The sequence below is a fragment of the Hyperolius riggenbachi genome, chromosome 11, assembly GCF_040937935.1.
Source record: "Hyperolius riggenbachi isolate aHypRig1 chromosome 11, aHypRig1.pri, whole genome shotgun sequence".
NCBI classification, from domain to species: Eukaryota; Metazoa; Chordata; class Amphibia; order Anura; family Hyperoliidae; genus Hyperolius; species Hyperolius riggenbachi.
Window position 1 is genome coordinate 224,896,591 of NC_090656.1, and position 27,487 is coordinate 224,924,077.

A 27,487-nucleotide genomic window follows, 5' to 3' on the forward strand; every position below is an offset into this window, starting at 1 on the left:
TAGGCACAAAGTGGCGGACATGTTACCAACTCACCTGAAGGCAGAACGGATGCAGCACATGCAGAACCAGCTGGCAACTATGCTTTACAATGCGTTTAAGGGTGATGTCACAGCACAATGCAATAAAGGTACCACTGCCAGTAATCCTCCTCCCATGTCCACGCAGGCAAGGACAGGATGCTCTAGTGATCTCATGGTGATGTCGGACATGTGGACATTCTTTAGTCCAACGCCTCGCCTTAGCACTTCCGGATCCACCCTCCACCAACGCCTGGACCGGCAGGTAGCCGATTACCTTGCCGGGGTGAAGGTAATGGGGGGACACACCCAAGATAATAAGGTTGTTGCTTCATTGTGGACAGACCAAAAAATTTGATCAGCTGGACAGTCACTGTTCTGTCATTCAGCTACCTCAGCCCGGCGACCATATGGGCTGGAAAGCCGCCATCACCTGCAGTCTCGTCATGGTGCGCACCAGTCCAGCACAGCCGTCACTACACAAACAGCTGTTTGCAGTCACTGCATACCTTTCACTGCATCTTTGACTGCACATTGCATTATACCTGGCAGTCAGTGCATACCTTTCACTTGAATGGATGGCAGACTTGCCCTCCATAACAGATTCTCATTACAGGTAGTAAAATCGATCAGTATCATATACAGCAGGGCCTAGAAAGTCCTCCTGTATTGTTATTTTTGGTCATTACCTCGGGACGTGTATGCCATGCCTGCTGCCTTCCTTGGATGTGTGGTAGCCGTTCCTGCTCCTTTGCCCACAGCGTGCCTGCTGCCTTCCTTGGATGTGTGGTAGCCGTTCCTGCTCCTTTGCCCACAGCGTGCCTGCTGCCTTCCTTGGATGTGTCGTGGTGGTAGCAGTTTCTTAGGCTCCCACTCCAGACCGGAATCGAACCAGGATTCCCCGGCCATTACCCGTGGTCACCATGCTACTGAGAAAGTACCATAGAAAGTTTCACACAGTTGAATGAATGGCAGACTTGCCCTCCATAACAGATTCTCGTTAAAGGCAAGTGGTGTCATCTCTGGCACACAGCGCTGGGTTAAGGGTCCATCTGACCGCAGATGCCTGGTCTGCAAAGCACAGTCAGGGCAGGTACATTACTTATACAGCAAATGGGTCCTTACTTGGATGTGTGGTGGTGGTAGCCGGTTCTCAGGCTCCCACTCCGGACCAGAATCGAACCCTGATTCCCCGGCCATTACCTGTGGTCACTCACAATGGCAGACTTGCCCTCCATAACAGATTCTCGTTACAGGTACTGAACAGCCAGCAGAAAATGTAATTTAAAAAAAATAGATGTAAGCTTTAACAATGGTAGAGAAAGAACAATCGAAAGTTGATAAGGCAGTCAGACATTACCTGATATCACTGAGGAAGAGCAATCTCACCATAGTGCGCACCAGTCTAGCACGGCCGTCACTACACAAACAGCTGTTTGCGGTGCGTTACACAGTGAGTTTGGTGTGTCAGTGTGAAGCAGTACTCTAATTACACTCCCTGATTGATGTATACACACGCAAGATGTTTTAAAGCACTTTAGGCCTTCAATTTAGCATTCAATGTGATTTCTGCCCTTAAAAACGCTACTTTGCGTCAAATCCAGATTTTTCCCGGGACTTTTGGCGTGTATCCCACTCAGCCATGCCCCCTTCCAGGTGTTAGACCCCTTGAAACATCTTTTCCATCACTTTACTGGCCAGCATAAGTGTTTCTAGGTTTCAAAGTTCGCCTCCCCATTGAAGTCTATTGCGGTTCACGAAAGTTTGCGCGAAGCGAACTTTTGCGGAAGTTCGCAAAACCCGGTTCGCGAACCGAAAATCGGAGGTTCGGGCCATCTCTAATCTTGAGTGTTTCTGTTAAACTGTTGATGAGCTTCTTGCACTCCCAATTCTGGAAACAGAATACGGTGATAATGAAGTAGCGGTCGCCAGGTGGGGGATACGGTGGGGCCCCTCTGCTCCCATCCCCCATAGCATGGTTATGGCCATTATATATGGCTGCTATTGCGCCTCTGTCCATTAGTCATCCTATAGTCTCTTCCTACGGTCACCATTATGTAAGGAGAATTGGTTATAGCACGTCAGCCCTCTGGGCGACCAGGGCAAAGACAATGAGTACGAGACGTTCCACTCAGTCATTCAGTAAATAGCCTGACGACAGCAGAAATCCAGCCTGACGTCACAAACGGTGGAGTTGTTTAGCATCTTATATATACATATACGTCAGTGAAAGACAAGTGCTTCATTCATAGGTTATTATTGCAGGAGGACTGCAGTGCCCTCTACTGGGGATAAATGTCATTGCAGAAAGCACAGACAAGTCCTGGAGGAATTCAGGTTCTTTCACAAGAAAAGCTTGCAATGTTTCCAGGAAGTCTTGGCTTCTTATGGCTGTGCTGGACAGGAAGTGCACGCGCCTTGCTCTGGCCTAAGCTAGATACCTATTCTTGTACTTGTAACACGAGACTGACCCAAAACATGCCCGGGACACAGGAAGTGCCTGTGGCTTGCTCTGGCCTAAGCTAGATTCCTATTCTCGTAAAACTGACCCAGAGAATGTCCCCAAAACATGTCCGGGACACAGGAAGTGCCTGTGCCTTGCTCTCACGTAAGCTAGATTCCTATTCTCGTAAAATTGACCCAGAGAATGTCCCCAAAACATGTCCGGGACACGGGAAGTGCCTGTGGCTCGCTCTCACCTAAGCTAGATTCCTATTCTCGTAAAACTGACCCAGAGAATGTCCCCAAAACATGTCGGGGACACAGGAAGTGCCTGTGCCTTGCTCTCACGTAAGCTAGTTTCCTATTCTCGTAAAACTGACCCAGAGAATGTCCCCAAAATATCTCCAGGACACAGGAATTTTGTGGCGGCTTCCTCTGGTCTAAGCTACAGTAGATTCCTGTTCTTGTACAACCGACCCAGAGAATGACCACCTAAAGATCTCTGGGACACAGGAAGTGCCCGCGGCTCATTCTGATCTAAGCTAGATTCCTGTTCTTGTACAACTGACCCAGGCAATGACCCCAAACCTTCGCCAGGATACAGGAAGTGCTTGCAGCTCGCTCTGGCCTAAGCTAGATTTCTATTCTTGCACAACAAACCCCAAGAACGACCCCAAAACATCTCCGGGACACAGGAAGTACCATCGGCTTGCTCTGGCCTAAGCTAGATTCTTATTCTTGTACAACCGACCAGGAGAATGACCCCCTAAAAATTTCCAGAAGACAGGAAGTGACTGCGATTCGCTCTGACTTAAAGAGACTCCGTAACAAAAATTGCATCCTGTTTTTTATCATCCTACAAGTTCCAAAAGCTATTCTAATGTGTTCTGGCTTACTGCAGCACGTTCTACTATCACCATCTCTGTAAATCAACTTATCTCTCTCTTGTCAGACTTGTCAGGCCTGTGTCTGGAAGGCTGCCAAGTTCTTCAGTGTTGTGGTTCTGCTATGAACTCCCCCATCCAGGCCCCTCTCTGCACACTGCCTGTGTGATATTTAGATTAGTGCAGCTTCTCTCTGTTCTATTATCTTTTACAAGCTGGATAAATCCTCCTCTGAGCTGGCTGGGCTTTCACATACTGAGGAATTACATACAGGCAGAGCTGTCTGCACTCTGCGGGAAGAAATAGCCTGACACTTCAGTGGAAGATAACTGCAGGGGGAAAGAAACACACAAATGATCTCTTGAGATTCAAAAGGATGGCTGTATACAGCCTGCTTGTGTATGAATGTATTTTCTATGTGTGGACATACTGTACATCAATCTACTTCCTGTTTTGGTGGCCATTTTGTTTGTTTATAAACAAACTTTTTAAAACTGTTTTTAACCACTTTTAATGCGGCGAGGAGCGGCGAAATTGTGACAGAGGGTAATAGGAGATGTCCCCTAACGCACTGGTATGTTTACTTTTGTGCGATTTTAACAATACAGATTCTCTTTAACCACTTCACCACTGAGGGGTTTTACCCCCTGAGCACCAGAGCAATTTTCACCTTTCAGCGCTCCGTCCATTCATTCGTCTATAACTTTATCATTACTTATCACAATGAAATGAACTATATCTTGTTTTTTTCACCACCAATTAGGCTTTCTTTAGGTGGGACATTATGCCAAGAATTATTTTTTTCTAAATGTGTTTTAATGGGAAAATAGGAAAAATGTGGGGGAAAAAATAATTATTTTTCAGTTTTCGGCCATTATAGTTTTTAAATAATGCATGCTACTGTAATTAAAACCCATGAAACGTATTTACCCTTTTGTCCCGGTTATAAAACCATTTAAATTATGTCCCTATCACAATGTTTGGCGCCAATATTTTATTTGGAAATAAAGGTGCATTTTTTTCAGTTTTGCGTCCATCCCTAATTACAAGCCCATAGTTTATAAAGTAACAGTGTTATACCCTCTTGACATAAATATTTAAAAAGTTCAGTCCCTAAGGTAACTATTAATGTATTTTTTTTAATTGTAAATTTTTTAATTTTTTTTTAATTACAAAAAAAAAAAAAAAATGGGGAGTGTGGGAGGTAATGAGTTAATTTTATGTGTAAAAGTCATTTATTTGTACGTGAAAAATGTGTAGGGTGTAGTTTACTATTTGGCCACAAGATGGCCACAGTAACTTTTTGTTTTAATGCGACCTCCAAGCTTCCTTCCGGAAGCTTGGAGGAAGAATAAGGAGGCTGGACACGTGAGTTTTTTCTCACAATGATCGCGCTGCCCATAGGAGAGCAGCTGATCATTGCGGGGCTTAGATCAACGAACGGGAATGGATTTTCCCGTTCATTGATCTCTGGGCGAGCGGGCGGCGGCGTGTTTACTAGCGGCGGGCGGCGTGTTTACGAGCGGGAGCGCGGGCAGCGTCGGGAACGCGGAAAGTACGTGTTTCTCCGTCCCTGGTTTTTAAAGGATGGAAAAAGGGGCGGAGAAATACGTACGCGCGGGGGTAAAGTGGTTAAAGGGCAACTAAAGCGAGAGGGTTTTGGAGGCTGCCATATTTTTTTCCTTTTAAGCAATACTAGTTGCCTGGCAGCCCTGCTATAGACCATGAACAAGCATGCAGCAGATCGGGTGTTTCTGACATTATTGTCAGATCTGACAAAATTAGCTGCATGCTTGTTTCAGGTGTGTGATTCAGACACTACTGCAGCCACATAGATCAGCAGGGCTGCCAGGCAACTGGTATTGTTTAAAAGGAAATAAATATGGCAGCCTCAATATTCTTCTCACTACATTTATCCTTTAACTACTTCCCTGCCAGCCGATTTGTCCTAAACGTGAACATCAACTGCCAAGCAGTTTTTAGACATTTTGCTAATTTTTGACAAGTAAACCTACGTGAAATAGGACATATTATATATTGTTTTTTCTGTAATAAATTAATCTTGAACTATCAAACAAATTTGGGACTTTCTGGAGATATAACAACATTTTTGAGTGAAATATGTTAAAAAAAGTGAAATAAAAAATAAAATATTTTCTGTTGTGGTTTATTTTTCAAAGATTTACATTTACATTACAGACAAAACTGTTACTGTTTGCAAAATCCTTGATTCTGATGAATCCAGCAATACTAGATATGTATTGGTATCCCACTTTTCCTGTCCTAGTAAAGGTACACCAGTACAGGTAGCCAGATATAGGTGCTGCCAGGATAGGTAGCCTGGAATAGGTGCCGCCAGTACAGGTAGCCAGATATAGGTGCTGCCAGGATAGGTAGCCAGAAATAGGTGCCCCAGTATAGGTAGCGGGTATAGGTGCCTCAGTATAGGTCGCAGGTATAGGTGCCTCAGTATAGGTCGCAGGTATAGGTGCCTCAGTATAGGTAGTAGGTATAGGTGCCCCCAGTATAGGTAGCAGGTATATTTTGCCCCAGTATAGGTAGTAGTTTTAGGAGCCCCCAGTATAGGTAGCAGGTATGGGTGCCACTGCGGGGAGGGGGGGCCGACATCATCCTCCCTCCCTCCACATGGGCCCCCCTGCATGGCTGGAGCGCAGCACGGCAGCAGTTGGTGTGTGATTTACTCACCTGATCGCTGGCTCCATGTCGTGTCCCCTCCAGCAGCAGGCTCCTCTCCTGATCTCTGTATGACACGTAATCATGCGTCATACAGGAAGTAGAGAGGAGAGAGTGAAGACGGCTACCGGCAGGGGACAAGGGCATGAAGCGAGCAATCAGTGAGTCATTGCACACCACACTGCTAATCCAGCCATACAGGGAGGCAGAGGAGGGAGGCCCATGTGGCGGGAGGGAGGAATGATGCCGGCCCCTCTCCCGCTGCTTCCCGGGGGCCAAATTGCCAATTAACGTACCTAGAATGTTATTGGCAGTTTAAAGGAGAACTAACAAAGTTAGCCAAAATCCCCCCCTCAATGCCCACACAACAAATTGTTAATTTCAGCTGGGTAAACAACATTCTTTTTTTCACACACGCTGTGCTGAGAGACCTCTGAAGGGGTTTTTAGTGTTGCTTGCTAAAAGCTCTATAAGAATGTGGGGTTTACAGAAAAACTGTTTCTTTGATAGTTGTTCTTTAAGCACTTCCCTGCCAAATCGCAACTAGTATGTGCTTGGCAGGCAAAGGGTTAAGCTAGATTCCTGTTTTTGAACAACCGACACAGAAAATGACCCCAAAACTTCACCGGGACACAGGAAGTGCCTGCTGTGACACCTTTGCAATCGAATTCGATATAAAAGAAATAGCAAATTCATGAAATAGTGCATACTTCAACCAAGCTCATAGACGATATTGGCATGGGAATGGATCATTCATTTCCGAGGATATTGGCGTGGGAACATTAATTAAAGGTAAACATCTATTGTTAATTAGGAACATTAAAATACTTCATTCGTAGTTATGTTTTTATTTACATTTAACTCTTTCTGGAAATGGGTAAGGGATAATCAGTACCCCAATACTCATTTTTCCTGGGTAGGGGGCGGGAATCTGGGGGTCCCGTTCTTACAGGGATACTTAAGTCAAAAATAAAAAATTATTTTTACTCACCTGGGGCATCCCTTAGCCCCCTGAAGCTGTATGATGCCCTCGCAGCCTCGCTCCGATCCTCCTGTCCCCGCCGGCGGCTACTTCCGGGTTCAGTGACAGCCGCCGACAGACTGGGAACGCGAGTGATTCTCCGCGTTCCCAGCCGCTATATCACCCTCTATGTTGCTATAGCGTATAACATATATGCTATAGCAGCATAGAAGGTGATATAGCGGCTGGGAACGCAGAGAATCACTCGCGTTCCCAGCCTGTCGGCGGCTGTCGCCGAACCCGGAAGTAGCCGCCGGCGGGGACAGGAGGATCGGAGAGAGGCTGCGAGGGCACCATACAGCTTCAGGGGGCTAAGGGATGCCCCAGATGAGTAAACATCATTTTTTATTTTTGACTTAAGTATCCCTTTAACGGGGACTCCCAGATGCCTCCATGAACCCCTCCCCCTTGCGTCAGCAGCCCCACCTCCTCCTGGGGAGGTAGGGAAGAGCCCCCTGTCCATGGATTGGAAAAGGGCTCTGGGGGAGATGAGGAGGCTTGGCCGCCCCTCTCCTTCAGAGCCCCCCATACCATGGATCATGCGGGCTGGTATAGCTCAGGGTGTGAAGCCCCATGTGGTCGGGGCTTCATATTCTGGCTATCCCAGCCGGCATGGGCAAAGGGGTTAAAGCGACTCGGGAGGTGGGACCTCACGTCATATTTTTTTATTTCCCACTTTCTGGTCATATATTTTTTATTGGTCCCAAAAATAGGTAAAGTGGTAAGGAATCATTATACAGCCATGTTGCGGATGTATAGCGATCCCTGGCCAATTGAAATATTATTATAAATTAACGTTAATCGAAGTACACTGAATTGTCAACTCGTAATCGAAATTTCGAGTACTCATGAGTCCAATTTCGTGTACTCTCATAATCGTCGATTCTAATTTAATGCGATTACGAACGTCCGATTATGAGTTTGTAACTGCCAATTATGAACTCGGTAATTACGGCCTCGTAATCACTGAGTCCTTACGAGCACCACTAGTACATAATACCAGTGAATGTGGTCACCTATTGCACCTAGTGAAAATCATCAGCAAGGGTAGGGGACCTATGGCTCAGGAGCCAGATGTGGTGCTTTTGATGGCTACATCTGGCTCACAGACAAATCAGTAAAGGTTGATTCACTAAGCTGCACTGCTCAAGTAGCACATCTTAGTGTGACAGCGCAAGTAAAATTATCAAAGTGGTGCACGCTACTGTCAGTGGCGTAACTAAGGAGCTATGGGCCCCGATGCAAGTTTTACATTGGGGCCCCCCAAGCACTCTATACATAACAATTGATACGGCCGCACCAAAACCTGCCAATGGCAACTACAGTATCAGAGGTGCAAGAAGGGGATGGGGAACAGTTTGTTAATGATTACCACTATTAAAAGCATCTATAGAAGTAATCATTACCAGAACAGGACCAATAGAGAGCTAATACTGTGATAGAGGGTGGACCCTTTGGGGCCCCTCTGACACAAGGGCCACGATGCGGTCGCTACCTCTGCACCCCCTATTGCTACACCACTGGCTACTGTTGTAGCGTGCACTACTAACTTACTCACACTACTCCAAAACGAACGGCTGCTCCAATTGGCCCACTCTGGAGCCTGTCACGTCCAGTGACTTTGTAGAACGAGATACCCACACTTTGATTGGCCCAATAGGCTGCCTGTCACAGGTAGCCTATTGGGCCAATCAAAGGGAGGGGATCTCGTCCTACAAAGAGGATCAACCCCCAAGTAAGCTAGCTAATTGTACAAGCTGTTAGTCGGTATTTCTCCTGTCTGGCTCTTGGGGAAATTGCTGACGGTGCTGAAACGCAAGAGGGGCTGAAGACGTGTCTGACACTTCCGCTGTCCGGCAGATCAGCTGTATACACATCACCATGGCAACAGGGTCATGAGCCCTACTGTCCCAGTTTGAAACATATTGTATGGCTGTCATGGAATTACATTTTAAAATATGTGGCGTTTATGGCTCTCTCAGACAAAAAGGTTCCAGACCCCTGCACTACAGTGAGGGACACAGAGACTTCAAAGGGATGAAATAAGCCAGTGCTCCAGAACTCCAGTGAAAATAGTGTAATAAAAAAGTGCTTCATTTTTACAATAATTATGTATAAATGATTTAGTCAGTGTTTGCTCATTGTAAAATCTTTCCTCTCCCCGATTTACATTCTGACATTTATTACATGGTGACATTTTTATTGTGGGCAGGTTATGTACCTGCTGCTAGCTGTTTTGGCTGTTAGAGACAGCTGTAAACAGCTAATTTCTGTCTGTGAGCCTTGTTACATTGTGGCAAACTGTCAAAAGTACCGCGGTCCTCAGAGCTTCTTGTGGGAGGGGTTTCACCACAATAGCAGTCATACAGCACCCCCTAATGGTCTGTTTGTGAAAAGCAATAGATTTCTCATGTAAAAGGGGGTATCAGCTACTGATTGGGATAAAGTTAAATTCTTGTTTGGAGTTTCTCTTTAAGTGAGTAAAGATTTACATGCAGCTGTCACAACCGAAATGAGAGGGATATGGAGGCTGCCATATTTATTTCCTTTTAAGCAATACCAGTTGCCTGGCTATCCTGCTGATCTCTGCCTATATATATTTCTCACTAAAAAATGTGTTTGATGGACTCTAAACTTTATTCCCATCCTTTAAATTGATATATTACTAATTTTAAAATGTTAATATGAAGGAAAATGAACCAGGATAGAAAGGACCAGTGTGGTTTGAATTCTAAAACAACATATTTTTCTTATGAAATCTTTATGGTATGCGTGACTAGGTGTGTGTCGGGGGCGCGATTAGGGGTGTGGCAGGGGTGTGGCTTAAGTGTCTCTCTTTCTCATCTGAATTAGTTGGGAGGTATTAACACAGTGCTGGTATATGGGTTACAGAGGGCAGAGTGCTGTTATATGGAGTACAGAGGACACTGTTCTGGTATATGGGGTACAGAGGGCAGAGTGCTGGTATATGGGGTACGGAGGGCACAGGGCTGGTATATGGGGTACGGAGGGCACAGGGCTGGTATATGGAGTACAGAGGGCACAGGGATGGTATATGGGGTACAGAGGGCACAGTGCTGGTATATGGGGTACGGAGGGCACAGGGCTGGTATATGGGGTACAGAGGGCAGAGTGCTGGTATATGGGGTACAGAGGACAGAGTGCTGATATATGGGGTACAGAGGGCACGGTGCTGGTATATGGGGTACAGAGGGCACAGGGCTGGTATATGGGGTACAGAGGGCACGGTGCTGGTATATGGGTTACAGAGGGCAGAGTGCTGGTATATGGGTTACAGAGGGCAGAGTGCTGGTATATGGAGTACAGAGGACAGAGTGCTGATATATGGGGTACAGAGGGCACGGTGCTGGTATATGGGGTACAGAGGGCACGGTGCTGGTATATGGGGTACAGAGGGCACGGTGCTGGTATATGGGGTACAGAGGGCACATGGCTGGTATATGGGGTACGGAGGGCACAGTGCTGGTATATGGGGTACGGAGGGCACAGTGCTGGTATATGGGGTACGGAGGGCACAGTGCTGGTATATGGGGTACAGAGGGCACGGGGCTGGTATATGGGGTACAGAGGGCACGGTGCTGGTATATGGGTTACAGAGGGCAGAGTGCTGGTATATGGGGTACAGAGGGCACAGGGCTGGTATATGGGGTACAGAGGGCACATGGCTGGTATATGGGGTACGGAGGGCACAGTGCTGGTATATGGGGTACGGAGGGCACAGTGCTGGTATATGGGGTACGGAGGGCACAGTGCTGGTATATGGGGTACAGAGGGCACAGTGCTGGTATATGGGGTACAGAGGGCACAGGGCTGGTATATGGGGTACAGAGGGCACAGGGCTGGTACATGGAGTACGGAGGGCACAGTGCTGGTATATGGGGTACGGAGGGCACAGTGCTGGTATATGGGGTACGGAGGGCACAGGGCTGGTATATGGGGTACAGAGGGCACAGTGCTGGTATATGGGGTACGGAGGGCACAGTGTTGGTATATGGGGTACGGAGGGCACAGGGCTGGTACATGGAGTACGGAGGGCACAGTGCTGGTATATGGGGTACGGAGGGCACAGTGCTGGTATATGGAGTACGGAGGGCACAGTGCTGGTACATGGGGTACGGAGGGCACAGGTCTGGTACATGGGGTACGGAGGGCACAGGGCTGGTATATGGGGTACGGAGGGCACAGGGCTGGTATATGGGGTACGGAGGGCACAGGGCTGGTATATGGGGTACGAGCACAGGGCTGGTATATGGGGTACAGAGGGCACAGTGCTGGTATATGGAGTACAGAGGGCACGGTGCTGGTATATGGGGTACAGAGGGCACAGGGCTGGTATATGGGGTACAGAGGGCACAGGGCTGGTATATGGGGTACAGTGGGCACAGTGCTGGTATATGGGGTACAGAGGGCACAGGGCTGGTATATGGGGTACAGAGGGCACATGGCTGGTATATGGGGTACAGAGGGCACATGGCTGGTATATGGGGTACAGAGGGCACAGGGCTGGTATATGGGGTACAGTGGGCACAGTGCTGGTATATGGGGTACAGAGGGCACAGGGCTGGTATATGGGGTACAGAGCACAGGGCTGGTATATGGGGTACAGAGGGCACATGGCTGGTATATGGAGTACAGAGGGCACAGGGCTGGTATATGGAGTACAGAGGGCAGAGTGCTGGTATATGGGGTACAGAGGGCAGAGTGCTGGTATATGGGGTACAGAGGGCACAGGGCTGGTATATGGGGTACAGAGGGCACAGGGCTGGTATATGGGGTACAGAGGGCAGAGTGCTGGTATATGGAGCACAGAGGGCACGGTGCTGGTATATGGGTACAGAGGGCACGGTGCTGGTATATGGGTACAGAGGGCACGGTGCTGGTATATGGGATACAAAGGGCACAGTGCTAGTATATTGGGAACAGAGGGCACGGTGCTGGTATATGGGTACAGAGGGCACAGTGATTGTATATGGGATACAAAGGGCACAGTGCTAGTATATTGGGAACAGAGGGCACATGGCTGGTATACGGGGAATAGAGGGAACAGTGCTGGTATATGGGGCTCTGTGCTGTGTATGTCACGGATGCAGTTCCCCCACTTGCCGCCAGGTGTCAGCCCGGGAGGGGGAGGGGATCCGTCTGACTGACACGGACTAAAGTTATCCCGGAATAATGCAGCACGCATGCGCACGGCCCCGGATGTAATCCCGCCAGCCCAGCCGCCGGACCGCCTCTGAACCAGGACCGAACCGAGCCGAGACTGACCGAGCCGTGCCGGACCCGCCCCCAACCGGGCCAAACCGGCCCCTCCCCCCCGATCACCAGAAACAGGGAGATCTCAACTGATCCCGACTAGAGATCGGCAGATCCGCCCCCCCCCCCCGGAGACCCCAGAGCCGACCCGATCCAGGTCCTCATTACTGATTATTATCCTAGTCCACCCATAATCATCATATTACAAACCCTCCACTAATAATAATAACAGCAACAATTATCGTTACATTATACTGCAACTCTCCACCCAGAATAATACATATATTTACAAATTCTCCACCCATAATAATCATACCATATTCTATACTCTCCACCCTGAATAATAATTATATTCCAAATTATGTAATAATAATCATCATATTCCAACCTCTCCCCCATAATAATATATTGTATTCTAAACTCTCCACCTATAATAGCAAGAGCATACCCTACATAATAATCCTAATAAACTCTGCACGCATAATAATAATAAATATATTATATTCCAAACTCTCCACCCATAATAATTATATCATTCTTTACTCTCCACCCATAATTGTCATTATATTCCAAACTCTCCAACCATATTAATACTAAATATTATATTCTAAATTCTCCACTCATAATAATTATATTTCAACCTCCCCACCCATTATAAACATATTTCAATCTCTCCACCCATAACAATAACAATTATATTTCAAATTCTCTAATAATAATAATTTTATTATAGTCTGCACTCTCCACTTGTAATAAGGATTATATTCCAAACTTTCCACCCCTAATAATTCTAAACTCTCCACCTATAATAATATCCATCCTGCATTGTGTAATAATTGTTACATTGTATTTGGTGTCTCCTCTGTTGAAAGCTGCTACAATATATTCTGCTACCTTTCAGTCCATTCGAGGTCATTTTGTATGCTAATGATCTTCCTTACTTTGTGAGTATTGCTACATTGATTATTCTCATTAGTCAAAGCAGCCAATAGGATCTCCTGAAAACTCTGATTATACAGGAGCAATGCTCTCACTTTATAATATTGCAGATCCCACCTAAAATTTGATCATAGAAGTGTGAAAACATACTCTAGTCAAAGTCAATGTCACTACCCAGGGTTTGTTTCTAATATTTGGCCAAGGACAACTTTAACCCCCCTTTTCATATCTACCTGAGAACTCCCATTTTACCGAGCAAATCCTGGAAGTTGAAGGAAGAACATTTGGGAATATGCCTAAAGACGTTGTTTGACTTGGCTGGAGGTTATGACCTTTTGAAGGCCTCGATCGTCAGTCCTGGTCATATTCTACTACTTGTCCATATTTGTCCTGGTCTTTCGAGTATGGATTTCCGGGGCAAAAAATACGAGAGGGGTAGTAACTGGTCGGACCCCGAAGTGGTGGAGCTTCTACAGCTCTGGGGCAATCAGTCAGTGCAGATGGAATTGGAAAGCTGTCTGCGGAACCAACATGTCTTTAACCGAATTGCAGATACATTAAGGGAAAAAGGGATCCACCGAACCGGGGACCAGTGCCGAGAGAAGATTAAGAAGATGAAGCTGGAGTATCGAAGGCTGAAGGACAACAGCAAGACCCTGAGGGGTGGCAGAGCGTGGAAGTTTTATGAAGTGATGGACAGGGTGCTCACTCATCGCCCGACTATCTCATATGGCTCGTTAGGTCCCGGTGGAGTCCTAGGCCAGTCTGTACTGCAGAGTCCCATCTCTGATGGCTTCCATGGTCACTTCGGTCAATACGGCCATGCTGCTCATCCAGAGCTGATGGAAATCAAGTGTGAGGAGGTGCAATCTGATGACCAGTGCCTGACCCCAGATCCCCCTTCTATGACCTACCTACAGGACTCTGGGGCGGAGCAGGAGGAGGAAGATCAGGCCATGTTGGACAGGGGAGGCCAAGATTCCCCCATATCAAGAGTGGAGGTGACTGCCGAAGTCAGCGTATCTCCTTCAGGTAAGAATCTTTATGTTCTGAAGACGTTATAAAAAATCCTTAGATGAGCATTGGAGGAAAAAGTCAAGCGTAGCTGTGCCCCTCCCACCTCCCGATTGTCTATTACTAATAGCCAATGAAATGGGTGCTCTGTGAGGGGTCATTAGATTGGGCACTCAGAAGAACTAACTTTTGGTCCTTTTGTGTCCTTCACAAGTCCTAGGCTTACAGTGAACCCGAGGCAGCTTTAAAACTAAAAAGTTACTTAAATAGGTAAAGGAAAGCTTCTGGATAGTCCAGAGGCGTCCGCTGTCTTCCTCGCCCCCACCGCGGCTGCCAGGGACCCTCCATACATATCCAACAAGAATACTGTTGGAGGTGCCCTGTATATCTAATATCGGCTATGTATATAAATAGTAGTTGGATAGTACATTTTTCAAGGATAAAACAACAGAAGGTATGTATAAATTTTATTTATGCACATAAGACAACGCGTTTCACAGGTGCTGGCCCTTCTTTCACAGGTCAATACAAAGTGCCTCAGTGGCAGAGGTGCCCACACGCTTGTTAACTGTTACTGAGGCACTTTGTATACACCTGATGAAGCGGTCCAGCACCTGTGAAACGCGTTGTCTTATGTGCATGAATAAAATTTATTCTTTTGTAGTTTTCTTTGAAGAAGGTAAGATTCAACTACTATTTATATACATACCCGATATTAGATAAACAGGGCACCTCCAACAGTATTCTTGGATTAGCTTTGACCAACGTTTCGTTTTAACCACTTCAGGACCATAGGCCTACACCCCCCTAGTGACCAGGCTGTTTTTTACTATTTAGGCCACTGCAGCTTTAAAAGCTTGCTGCAATGCAGCACACAAATGATTCCCCCCCCCCCCTTTTCTGCCCACCAACAGAGCTTTCTGTTGTTGCACTCTGATCGCTGCTGATGTTTGTTTATTTTTTATTTATTTGTGCTTTATTTTTAAATAAATGTGTGTATTTTTTTTTTCAATTTTCATTACCTCACCTCCCTCCCCCCTGCCAGCCATTCACAGCAATCAGCTCTAGTAGGCATCAGCCTATGAGAGCCGATAGCTCTCTGAGCCTCTCCAGGGGACAGCCGAGTGACACGGCTGTACCCACTACAGCGCTGCCATAGATCGCAGCGCTATACAATGTAAATAGATGGTGAAACAGTCTCCTAGCGGCGATCATCGCTGGTAGACTGATGACGGACAGGGCCGGATTTAGGCCATGGCCTAGGGCACCACAGGAGCAAGGGCACCAAAGCAGCAGCAAAGCAGGGCACCACAGGAGCAAGGGCACCAAAGCAGCAGGCTGAACTTATGCAGCACTTGCAAGTTTGCAAATGCTGCAATGCAGGGAGATCAGGCGAGCACCTGACTGTGGTACTCTGCTGCCAGCAGCCTGTGCAGCAGCCACCTTGCTCTCTGTGCACGTTTGCATTGTGGCCGGTGGCTATAGACTTGGGCAGCATTGGAGACGGAAAGGAAGAGGAAGCTTCTGCACTGGAGATAAGTGGAGAAATGAGTGACACTGATGGCTGCTGCTGTGTGAAGGTGAGCTGGCTACCTATACTGAAAGGGAGGGGGGAAAGAGGGATTAAGGGAGTCATATGGCTACCTATACTGGAGGGGAAGGGGGTCATCAGGTTACCTATACTGGAGGGAAAGGTGGAGGGGTCATCTGGCTACCTATACTGAAGGGGGGCGGCTGGTGACAGCAGCCTTGGGCGGTAAAGAGTACAAATCCGGCCCTGATGACGGAGCGGAGCAGGATGTGCATGCATTGGCGCACTATCCCCTGCAAACCACTCCCCCAGGACTTAATGCCAATTGGCGTTACGCGGTCCTGGAAGAGCCACCTTGCGACCGCCAATTGGCGTTAGGTGGTCGCAAGGAGGTTAAAACTGCCTCAGATCTGCTGTAATGGTGCCCATATATGGTACAAATTTTTCCTTTTTTTTTTCCGATTAGATAACTTCGTTCGATTATTCCGTTAGATCGAATATAAAGATTTTTCCAACATGTCCGATCGGATTTTTATTGAAAAAAACGGGATAATCGTTCGTTTTTCTTGATTGAAAAATAGATTATTTTCGATTTGATCGTTTTGGTCAAATAAATGGGAAAATCGAATGTTTTTATTGTACAGTGTATGGGCGCCTTCAGTGTTACAGTTAAAGATCATGTGCGATTCATTACTGTCACTGTCAGGCATCAGGACTCGATCCCTTTGCTGAGATGCTGCTGAGTTCTGTGCAGATGTGTTTCTAGCCTATTAGCTAGCAACTCGCTCTGTTGCTATGGAGATGGGAAAGCAGGATGATGGTGCAGTGCAGGACAGAGCAGCTTGGAGCAGGAGAGAAAAGGAGCAGAACAATGGCCTGCACTCGGATGAGATAAGCCAATGTATTGGGAGCGGCTATACACACAGTAGATTCCCTGCAGACATTTCCCCGGCTAGCTGCTTCGGCAGAGAGCCATGTGGCGTGAGTACAGCGGCTTTACCAGAGAGATAAGCCCGCCCTATCTGCGTATATGGGCTGAGACCCACAAGAGTGCTTTTGGCAGCATTTTTGGATTGCCATAAACTGGAGATTTCCAAAAACGCTTTGCAAATGTAAGTGAATTGAGAGGAACCCACTGGAGCCATCGCAATTAGGGTAACCACACTCCTAGGACATGCAGCATTTTGCGAGCATTTGCACTCCATTGGAAAGTATGTAAGCGCTGTCAAAACGTGAATCGCTACACAGAGCGCTTTGTGGGGTCGATTCTCTAAAGCCTGATAACTGCTATCACAGCAGTTATCACGCGATCCGCGCCCAAAAGGTTACTCTGCGGGATAAGCGGAGGTTTGCGTGCTTCATGTAAAACGCACACGTGATCGTGCGCAAACCTCCGCTTATCACGCGGAGTAACAAGATTGCGTAATAACTGCTGGGATAGCAGTTATCAAGCTTTAGAGAATCGACCCCTGTGTGTGATTTTTAAAGCGCAGGAAGTGCCCACAAGCCCTTGTTTTACCCATAATGCTTTAAAGGGAACCAGAGACGAAGGCTAGTTAAAAAATGAAAAAAGATGTTATACGTACCTGGGGCTTCCTCCAGCCCCATAAGCCTGGATCGCTCCAACGCCGCCTTTCTCCGCTGCCTCTATCGCAGGTACCGAGTCCCGTCACTTCCGCCGGACGCAACCAGTTCTACGCATGGATAGGGGCTCCCTCTGGCTTTGTACGCATGCGTCTGCGCAGTACGGAGGGAGAGCACTGCGCTTGCACCGACTGGCCGAAATTACGGGACCCGGTACCGGCGGACAGAGGCAGCGGAGAAAGGCGGCGTGGGAGCGATCCAGGCTTATGGGGCTTGAGGAAGCCCCAGGTATGTATAAATTTAGTATCATCTCGTCTCTGGGTCTCTTTAACAGTGCCATGATACTTCCTGTCTACTGTCTCCTGGATGAAGGGAAGTTCACAGGCTGCACTTTTTATACAACACACATTACATTTTTATTGCGCTTTTCTCCTGGCGGACTCAAAGCGCCAGACCTGCAGCCACTAGAGCACGCTCTATAGACAGTAACAGGGTTAGAAAGCCTAACCCAAGGTTTCCTCACTTGCCCAAGGTTTCCTCGGCTTACTGAACAGGCAGAGCCAAGATTCAAACCCAGGTTTCCTGTGTCAGAGGCAGAGCCATAAACCAGTACACTATCCAGCCAATCAGATCACATTGCCAAACACACACACACAAAAAAAATTGAAACGACCAATCAGAATTGAAATCGCAATCAGAATCGCTGGCAAAAAAGCGGAATCGGAATCGCTTGCAGTGTGCAAGAGGCCTTTTTTTAAAATCACTACAAAAATCGCCTGGAAATCGCTTATGAAATGATTGCGATACCTAGTGGGTTACAGCCCTATGTGTGTATTTTACAGCTGTGCATCTGTGCTTGCATGGGGCGCAGTGTTATCACATACTGTATAAAACGCACACCTCGACTACCACTCAACAGGTCCCTTGACCTGAATGCCGGTGCAGGTCCCGCGCAGGTACACCCCTCCTGCATTATACCAATTCAAGGTGCAAAATCAGAGACCGCATTCACAAGGCTTATTCAATCACTGTATTGACCATAACCAGAGCACACAGAGGCACATGACATATTTCGGGCGAAACATGTCATGTGCCTCTGTTTGCTCTGGTTACTGTCAATACAGTGATTGAATAGGCCTTCTGAGTGCGGTCTGTGACAGTTCGGGCTGATCCGTTCACTGCCCTCGATGACATGCTGGGGACAGGCAACTCTGCCGAGTACTGTATGTGTAGGCTGTGTGACAGGCACAGCGTTCCCCTCTTATCCCTTTAAATATGGACGCATGTCAATTATACAGATCTTGTGGTTAGTTCCAGGCAGTTTAGGGACTGATTATGCATAAATAGCCCCAGAACCTGTTTAACTTAGATGTGTCTGTATTTAAAGCGGACCTGAACTCAGACTTCCTTTCTGCTTTAAAAGATAAGCAACAGCATAATAACCTTTAAAGAAAAGACAAACCATTTCTTTGTTACAGCTGATAAAAATCCTGCAATAAATCTGCAGTGTGTCTACTTCCTGCTTTTATGGAAGCTAACATATTGTTAACATCCTGTGTGTACAAATAAGATAAGGAGAAGAACAGATCCCCTCATAAAATCATTAGGTCCACATTCCTGTTCTAGCCTGATGAGAGGTAGAGAGAATGACTTTTAATTCCCCTTGATATTAAAAAATAAGTCATTCAGACATTTTACTAAATTAATCAATCTTCCATAGATGCCAAACATGGCAAAATTATCAGATATGCCTTAAACCTGAACTGGAGGTATCTGGTCCACGAAGCGTTGATCTGGCACCTTCTATACCTGAGATATCAAATCCCTCGGCAGAGAAGGTGTCAGCTCAAGCAAGTTTGATATCGATTGGTTCAGAACATGATGACAGAATGTAAAATGCTGGTTTTTATATGATCTGTCCGAGATCCGCTGAGTTATGGCATAGGGCACTAGTCCAACATAACGACCCCAAACACACCTCCACTGCCTTGCTAAAGAAACTGAGGGTAAAGGTGCTGGACTGGCCAAGCATGTCTCCAGACCTAAACCCTATTAAGCATCTGTGGGGCATCCTCAAAAAGAAGGTGGAGGAGCGGAAGGGCTCTATCTAACATTGAATTTAAATGAGCTTTATTGGCAAGACCGAAATATATACAGGTATTGCCAAAGCAAAGCAAAGACTAGGGGGACATGGGGGGTTGGGGGAGTGTCTAAGGGGGTGAGATCGAGATGCACTGGGTAGGCAGTCTGTGGACATTGTCATAAGTCTGCTTCAGAGTTGAGTTTGTTAGCTGTTCTCCGCAGGGGGTGTTAGGGCAGCCATGAAGAGCAGGATGCCATTTTTGGCACTGAGCTGGCTAATTTAATTTACATCTGAGCTAATTATCTCTTCTGTGAATCATAGCTGGAAAGGTTAATGACTTCTGTGTTGGAAAAGTTTAACTTTCGAGTAACTGAAGGGACTTTGTGATTCGGTAATAGAATGCATTTGCAATTTCTTCGGTAAACGGTATTGCAGAGATCGCAAAGGCGTCACGTCTCCCCCCTTAGGAAAATTGGGTAAGGAATGGTCAGCAAGACTATGACTGAGGCAATCCTCACTCAATACTTGGGCTCGTTATAGCGGGAAAGTCCACCAGCTTCATCATGGCGGAGTGGAGAGGATTCCAGTGGCAGCCTGTAAAGCTCTAGTGACCTTCATGCCCAAGAGAGATAAGGCAGTGCTGGAAAATAATGATGGCACACAAAATATTGGCACTTTAGATACAATTTTGGCATTCATCCCTTAAAGCGGTATAAAACCCTGACATAATATTCAATCAAAACATGTTTTCCTACTTTTTATATGCCATATGGTTTTCGTATTTGCATTTGTGCATAAGTATTATTATTCATTTAGAAATTATACGTTCCCAAAAGTACAGTTTTTTGCTTTGTGAGATGACTTTGCATTTTATTCATAACTGGTTTTATTCATTATGTATGGAAGGCAGAAATGCTTTCAGTGTCTCTCTGTGTCCAGCAGCTTCTACACAGTCAGAGAATGTCACATTCCTCACTTGATGCATTTAAGTAAACACAAGATAACATTATCTACAACTTCGGATGCATCCACATTTATCTGCACTGAACTTTCCAGCCCTGTGTGTAACCCTTTGAATGCTATTTTATTAAAAAAAAATGCTGGTTGTATATAATATGCTGTAAATAATTTTTTAGAGCAAAGAAGAAATGCTGGGTTTCATTCCGCTTTAAGAATGCACTCACTTTTGTTGCCAGCGGTTTAGACATTAACCACTTCTGCCTTCAGTGTATTTTCCCCTTATGGACCACAGCAATTTTCACATTTCAGTGCTCCTCCCATTCATCACTTATTCACTACTTATCACAACAAAATGATCTATATCTTGTTTTTTTTCTGTCACCAATTAGGCTTTCTTTGGGAAGTTCTGAAAGAATTATTTTATTCTGAATGCATTTTAACAGGAATAATAACAAAAAGTGTAAAAAAAAAAATCATTCTTTCTCAGTTTTTGGCCATTATAGTTTTAAAACAATACACGCTACAAAAATTAAAGCCCACATATTTTATTTGCACATTTTTCCCGGTTATTATACCGTTCAAATGATATCAGAATACATGTCCCAATATTTCATTTGAAAATAAAGGTGCATTTTTTCAGTTTTGCGTCCATCACTATTTACAAGCCCAGAATTTAAGAAATAACAGTAGTATACCCTCTTGACTTACATATTAAAAAGTTCAGTCCCTAATGCTGGGAATACACGGTGCGTTTTTGCGGCTCGATTCTGCCGCCCGATCGATACACCGCTCGATTTCGCGCCCGATTCTCTTATCTTTCATTTGTTTTTCATATATTTTCCCATTGTCCCCTATGCAAAATCGAGCAAGGAATCGATTGGGCGGGAGATCGGACATGTTGGAAATTATCAATCGAGCCATCTAAATGGCTCAAAAACGTACCGTGTATTCCCAGCATAAGGTAACTATTTATGTATTTTTTTTATTGTATTTTTTTTGTTAATTATACACAAAACATTTTTGAGTACTTTGGGGAGAGTGCGGGAGGGAATGAGTTAATTTTAAATGTTAAAAAAAAGTGTTTAACGAGAAAAAAAAATGTTTTACTATTTAGGCACAAGATGTCCTCATTATTTTTCTTTATGTGTCCTGTAAGCGTACACTGTACGCTTACAGGAGGTGGAGGGTGGAAGGGAACTTTTTTTTTTTTTCAGAATGATCACGGCTTCTCATAGAAGCCGCTGATCATTGCTACGGGGACTTAATCATTGATCTCCGGGCTAACAGGGTGGCAGCGAGAACAAGCGTGGGTGCGCGCGTACGAGCGACGGGGAGCGTGCAGAGTGGCGATCGCGTTGGAAGTACGCATATCTACACCTCAAGGCTTAGGTGAAGTTTTTAGGGGCGTAGATATACTGCCGGGGAGGCAGAAAAGGTTAATAGCTGTGTTGAGTTATACATTTACCGTTATACAAGCTGTACACTGACTACCTTACATTGTATCACAGTGTCCTATCTTCAGTGCTGTCCCATGAGAAGGTACAACATATTTACAGAGTTGTGAGAAGTGTACTGACTTGTGTGAGATGCTGTATAGTGGTGGGGTCACATAAGAAACCCACCGAGTGGGGGAATCACAGATCTCCCTTTTATTTGCCAATCTTTTCCCTCCTGAAACAGTTCTGGGTTTAGATATCTGCTACAAGAAGAATTTGTTACATAAAAGCGTCCTGCCCTGACTTGTGACCTTGCTGAGGTGATTATTTTATTGCGGTTTATTGGCTATACGAGGCAGCTTAGCTATTGCCAGGAAGGAGGCGTCACATTAGCTGGTCGCTCGCTGCCAGTGCTGGAGTTTGGACCTCAGTCGTTGTGAATTGAATCGCAGAGCGGTAATGGTAACAGCTGTTCTGAGAGCCGGGGACGTGGCTTTGTGCAGTGGCCAGGAGGGGGGCCGTGCGCCTGGAGGGTAAACAACTTACAGGAGAGGCATTGTGGATCCAGCGAGGAGCGTTAAGCGTCGAGAAAAGGTACACAGTGACTGTACGTCTTATCCGCTACAATTCTACATTAAAGGACCTCTGTCTTGAAAATCTTAACATTTTAAATATATGTAGACACATACAAATAAGACGTACGTTTCTTCCAGAGTAAAATGAGCGATAAATTACTTTTCTCCTATGTTGCTGTCGCTTACAATAAGGAATAGACATCTGACATTACCGACAGGTTTTGGGCTAGTCCATCTCTCCATGGGGGATTCTCAGCATGGTCTTTATTCTTTATAAAGGCACTCCCTGAAAAAGATTTATACTAAGATGCTGGCCAGCCTCCCTGCTCGCTGCACACTTTCTTGGCAGTTGAACAGAGCACCTGCCATTCACGAAGTGCTTTTAAAAATAAAGAAAACCCTGAGAACCTCCCATGGGGAGATGGGCTAGTCCAGAACCTGTCAGTTCTGTCAGATTTCTACTACTTACTGTAAGTGACAGCAACATAGGAGAAAAGTAATTTATGGCTCATTTTACTCTGGAAGAAACGTACTTCTTATATGTATGTGTTTACATACATTTTAGATTTTTGTGACAGTGGTCCTTTAATGTGCTATCATAGCTTTTTCTGGGTCACCGCGAGCCGGCTCAAATTAGGGGTGTTTTTTATGTGAGTTGTATGTGGGTATCATGGTCACGTTGCAATCACGTGATACTCCGAGGGGGAGGAGACTTTATAACTAGATGACTGATGGGCAGAAAGTGAGATGGTGAGACAGTTTACACTGCAAAATGCAACTGCTAGGTGCTTAGTGATTGCGATTTTGCAGTGCAATTGTCAGAGGGCTTTTTAAAGGTATCTGTATTTTTACACATTCCCTTTTAGGCTGGGAACACACTTAGCAGAAATGCTAGCGTTGCGGAAAACACAGCGTTTTTGCCTGTAGTGTTAGTCAATGGGCCGCATCAAAAAACGCATATAAAAACGCATATGCGTTTTATAATATGCGTTTTAAAAATGCTGGTTTTGTTGCTTATTTTTCAAAAACGCATCAAAAACGCACTTAATGAAAGTCAATGGGGACGCAATGTAATGCCTTTTGTATGTGTTTTTCATGCGATTTTATATGCGTTTTTTTTTTAAACAATATTTTCGAATGTATTTCCACTTCCTGTTGTCTTCCTAGTGATTTGCATAAAGCGCAATAGAAAAACGCATGGAAAACAAATATAAAACGCATATGCAAACCACAAACGCATAAAAACGCACGCAAAAAAAATGCATGTGCAGAAACAAAAACGCAAAACACAAATGCATGGAAAGTGCAATCCAAACCCATACACATAAAAATGTGACGTTTCGCGCACTGCTAAGTGTGCACCCAGCTTACAGCGGACCTGAAATCAGACCTTCCTCTCTGCTCTAAAGAATAAGCAACAGCATGATAACCTTTAAAGAAAAATATTTCTTTGTTACAGCTTATACACATCCTGTAATAAATCTGCAGTGTGTCTACTTCCTGCTTTCTTGGAAGCAGACATAGGGTTAACAACCTGTGTTTACAAATTAGCTGCTCTGCCATGGCAGAGGTGATTCTTAAGCTGACACATCTGAGAGATCAAATTACATTTGTGATTAGTCACAGATGAGGGGTGAATTAGACAGGCTAAACTCTCTAAACACATACAGGGTGGATTTCTCTCTGTTTTCTTTCTTTTCTGCGCTAGAGTTCAGATCCACTTTAAGCAGAATCATTTTTAAAAATGGTACAGACAGCAAGATATCAATTTTCCAAAGATGTAATCCTGTAGTGAGAAAGCCTTCATAGGAGACACTGCACTGATAGCTGGTGCAGCATAATCGCCCCCAGTGTGAAACTGCCCTTTATCTTGTTATCCTCATAGTCCCGCATGATGGGAGGTCCTACCCAGTATTAGTATAGCGTTCCTAATAAAGGGAGGCCCTGTCCAGTATTAGTATAGTGTTCCTAATAAAGGGAGGCCCTACCCAGTATTAGTATAGTGTTCCTAATAAAGGGGGGCCCTACCCAGTATTAGCATAGTGTTCCTAATAAAGGGAGGCTCTGCCCAGTATTAGCATAGTGTTCCTAATAAAGGGAGGCTCTGCCCAGTATTAGTATAGTGTTCCTAATAAAGGGAGGCCCTGCCCAGTATTAGTATAGCGTTCCTAATAAAGGGAGGCTCTGCCCAGTATTAGTATAGTGTTCCTAATAAAGGGAGGCCCTACCCAGTATTAGTATTGTGTTCCTAATAAAGGGGGGCCCTACCCAGTATTAGCATAGTGTTCCTAATAAAGGGGGGCCCTACCCAGTATTAGTATACTGTTCCTAATAAAGGGAGCCCCTACCCAGTATTAGTATAGTGTTCCTAATAAAGGGAGACCCTACCCAGTATTAGTATAGTGTTCCTAATAAAGGGAGGCCCTACCCAGTATTAGTATAGTGTTCCTAATAAAGGGAGACCCTGCCCAGTATTAGTATAGTGTTCTTAATAAAGGGAGGCCCTGCCCAGTATTAGTATAATGTTCCTAATAAAGGGAGACCCTACCCAGTATTAGTATAGTGTTCCTAATAAAGGGAGACCCTACCCAGTATTAGTATAGTGTTCCTAATGAAGGCAGACCCTACCCAGTATTAGTATAGTGTTCCTAATAAAGGGAGGCCCTACCCAGTATTAGTATAGTGTTCCTAATAAAGGGAGACCCTGCCCAGTATTAGTATAGTGTTCTTAATAAAGGGAGGCCCTGCCCAGTATTAGTATAATGTTCCTAATAAAGGGAGACCCTACCCAGTATTAGTATAGTGTTACTAATAAAGGGAGACCCTACCCAGTATTAGTATAGTGTTCCTAATGAAGGCAGACCCTACCCAGTATTAGTATAGTGTTCCTAATAAAGGGAGGCCCTACCCAGTATTAGTATAGTGTTCCTAATAAAGGGAGGCCCTACCCAGTATTAGTATAGTGTTCCTAATAAAGGGAGACCCTACCCAGTATTAGTATAGTGTTCCTAATAAAGGGAGCCCCTGCCCAGTATTAGTATAGTGTTCCTAATAAAGGGAGCCCCTGCCCAGTATTAGTATAGTGTTCCTAATAAAGGGAGACCCTACCCAGTATTAGTATAGTGTTCCTAATAAAGGGAGACCCTACCCAGTATTAGTATAGTGTTCCTAATAAAGGGAGCCCCTGCCCAGTATTAGTATAGTGTTCCTAATAAAGGGAGCCCCTACCCAGTATTAGTATAGTGTTCCTAATAAAGGGATACCCTACCCAGTATTAGTATAGTGTTCCTAATAAAGGGAGCCTCTACCCAGTATTAGTATAGTGTTCCTAATAAAGGGAGGCCCTACCCAGTATTAGTATAATGTTCCTAATAAAGGGAGACCCTACTCAGTATTAGTATGGTGTTCCTAATAAAGGGAGGCCCTACCCAGTATTAGTATAGTGTTCCTAATAAAGGGAGACCCTGCCCAGTATTAGTATAGTGTTCCTAATAAAGGGAGACCCTACCCAGTATTAGTATAGTGTTCCTAATAAAGGGAGGCCCTACCCAGTATTAGTATAGTGTTCCTAATAAAGGGACGCCCTACCCAGTATTAGTATAGTGTTCCTAATAAAGGGAGACCCTGCCCAGTATTAGTATAGTGTTCCTAATAAAGGGAGACCCTACCCAGTATTAGTATAGTGTTCCTAATAAAGGGAGGCCCTACCCAGTATTAGTATAGTGTTCCTAATAAAGGGACGCCCTACCCAGTATTAGTATAGTGTTCCTAATAAAGGGAGACCCTACCAAGTATTAGTATAGTGTTCCTAATAAAGGGAGATCCTGCCCAGTATTAGTATAGTGTTCCTAATAAAGGGAGACCCTGCCCAGTATTAGTATAGTGTTCCTAATAAAGGGAGGCCCTGCCCAGTATTAGTATAGTGTTCCTAATAAAGGAAGCCCTACCCAGTATTAGTATAGTGTTCCTAATAAAGGGAGTCCCTGCCCAGTATTAGTATAGTGTTCCTAATAAAGGGAGACCCTGCCCAGTATTAGTATAGTGTTCCTAATAAAGGGAGGCCCTACCCAGTATTAGTATAGTGTTCCTAATAAAGGGAGTCCCTGCCCAGTATTAGTATAGTGTTCCTAATAAAGGGAGGCTCTGCCCAGTATTAGTATAGTGTTCCTAATACAGGGAGGCTCCCCAGTATTAGTATACTGTTCCTAATAAAGGGAGACCCTGCCCAGTATTAGTATAGCTTTCCTAATAAAGGGAGACCCTACCCAGTATTAGTATAGTGTTCCTAATAAAGGGACACCCTGCCCAGTATTGGTATAGTGTTCCTAATAAAGGGAGGCCCTACCCAGTATTAGTATGGTGTTCCCAATAAAGGGATGTCCAACCCAGTATTAGTATAGTGTTCCTAATAAAGGGAGGCTCTACCCAGTATTAGTATAGTGTTCCTAATAAAGGGAGGCCCTGCCCAGTATTAGTATAGTGTTCCTAATAAATGGAGGCCCTGCCCAGTATTAGTATAGTGTTCCTAATAAAGGGAGGCCCTACCCAGTATTAGTATAGTGTTCCTAATAAAGGGAGACCCTACCCAGTATTAGTATAGTGTTCCTAATAAAGGGACGCCCTACCCAGTATTAGTATAGTGTTCCTAATAAAGGGAGACCCTACCCAGTATTAGTATAGTGTTTCTAATAAAGGGAGACCCTGCCCAGTATTAGTATAGTGTTTCTAATAAAGGGAGACCCTGCCCAGTATTAGTATAGTGTTCCTAATAAAGGGAGTCCCTGCCCAGTATTAGTTAGTATAGTGTTCCTAATAAAGGGAGATCCTGCCCAGTATTAGTATAGTGTTCCTAATAAAGGGACACCCTGCCCAGTATTGGTATAGTGTTCCTAATAAAGGGAGGCCCTACCCAGTATTAGTATGGTGTTCCCAATAAAGGGATGTCCAACCCAGTATTAGTATAGTGTTCCTAATAAAGGGAGGCTCTACCCAGTATTAGTATAGTGTTCCTAATAAAGGGAGGCCCTGCCCA

At 45.3% G+C, this 27,487-nt stretch overlaps 1 protein-coding gene across 2 annotated transcripts in view; it reads left to right on the plus strand.

Moving 5' to 3' along the window:
* The first annotated feature begins 12,260 nt into the window (after positions 1-12,260).
* ACCS (1-aminocyclopropane-1-carboxylate synthase homolog (inactive)) overlaps positions 12,261-27,487 on the plus strand; it is a 68,589-nt gene continuing 53,362 nt past the window's right edge. Inside the window, exon 1 of one of the 2 annotated variants that reach the window (XM_068261230.1) lies at positions 12,261-14,304. In XM_068261230.1, the coding sequence (XP_068117331.1) occupies positions 13,677-14,304 (628 nt within the window). In that variant the 5' untranslated portion in view covers positions 12,261-13,676. Of the gene's footprint in view, positions 14,305-22,325; positions 22,475-27,487 lie in introns of those variants that run through there. The other variant, XM_068261231.1, reaches the window with a different exon arrangement.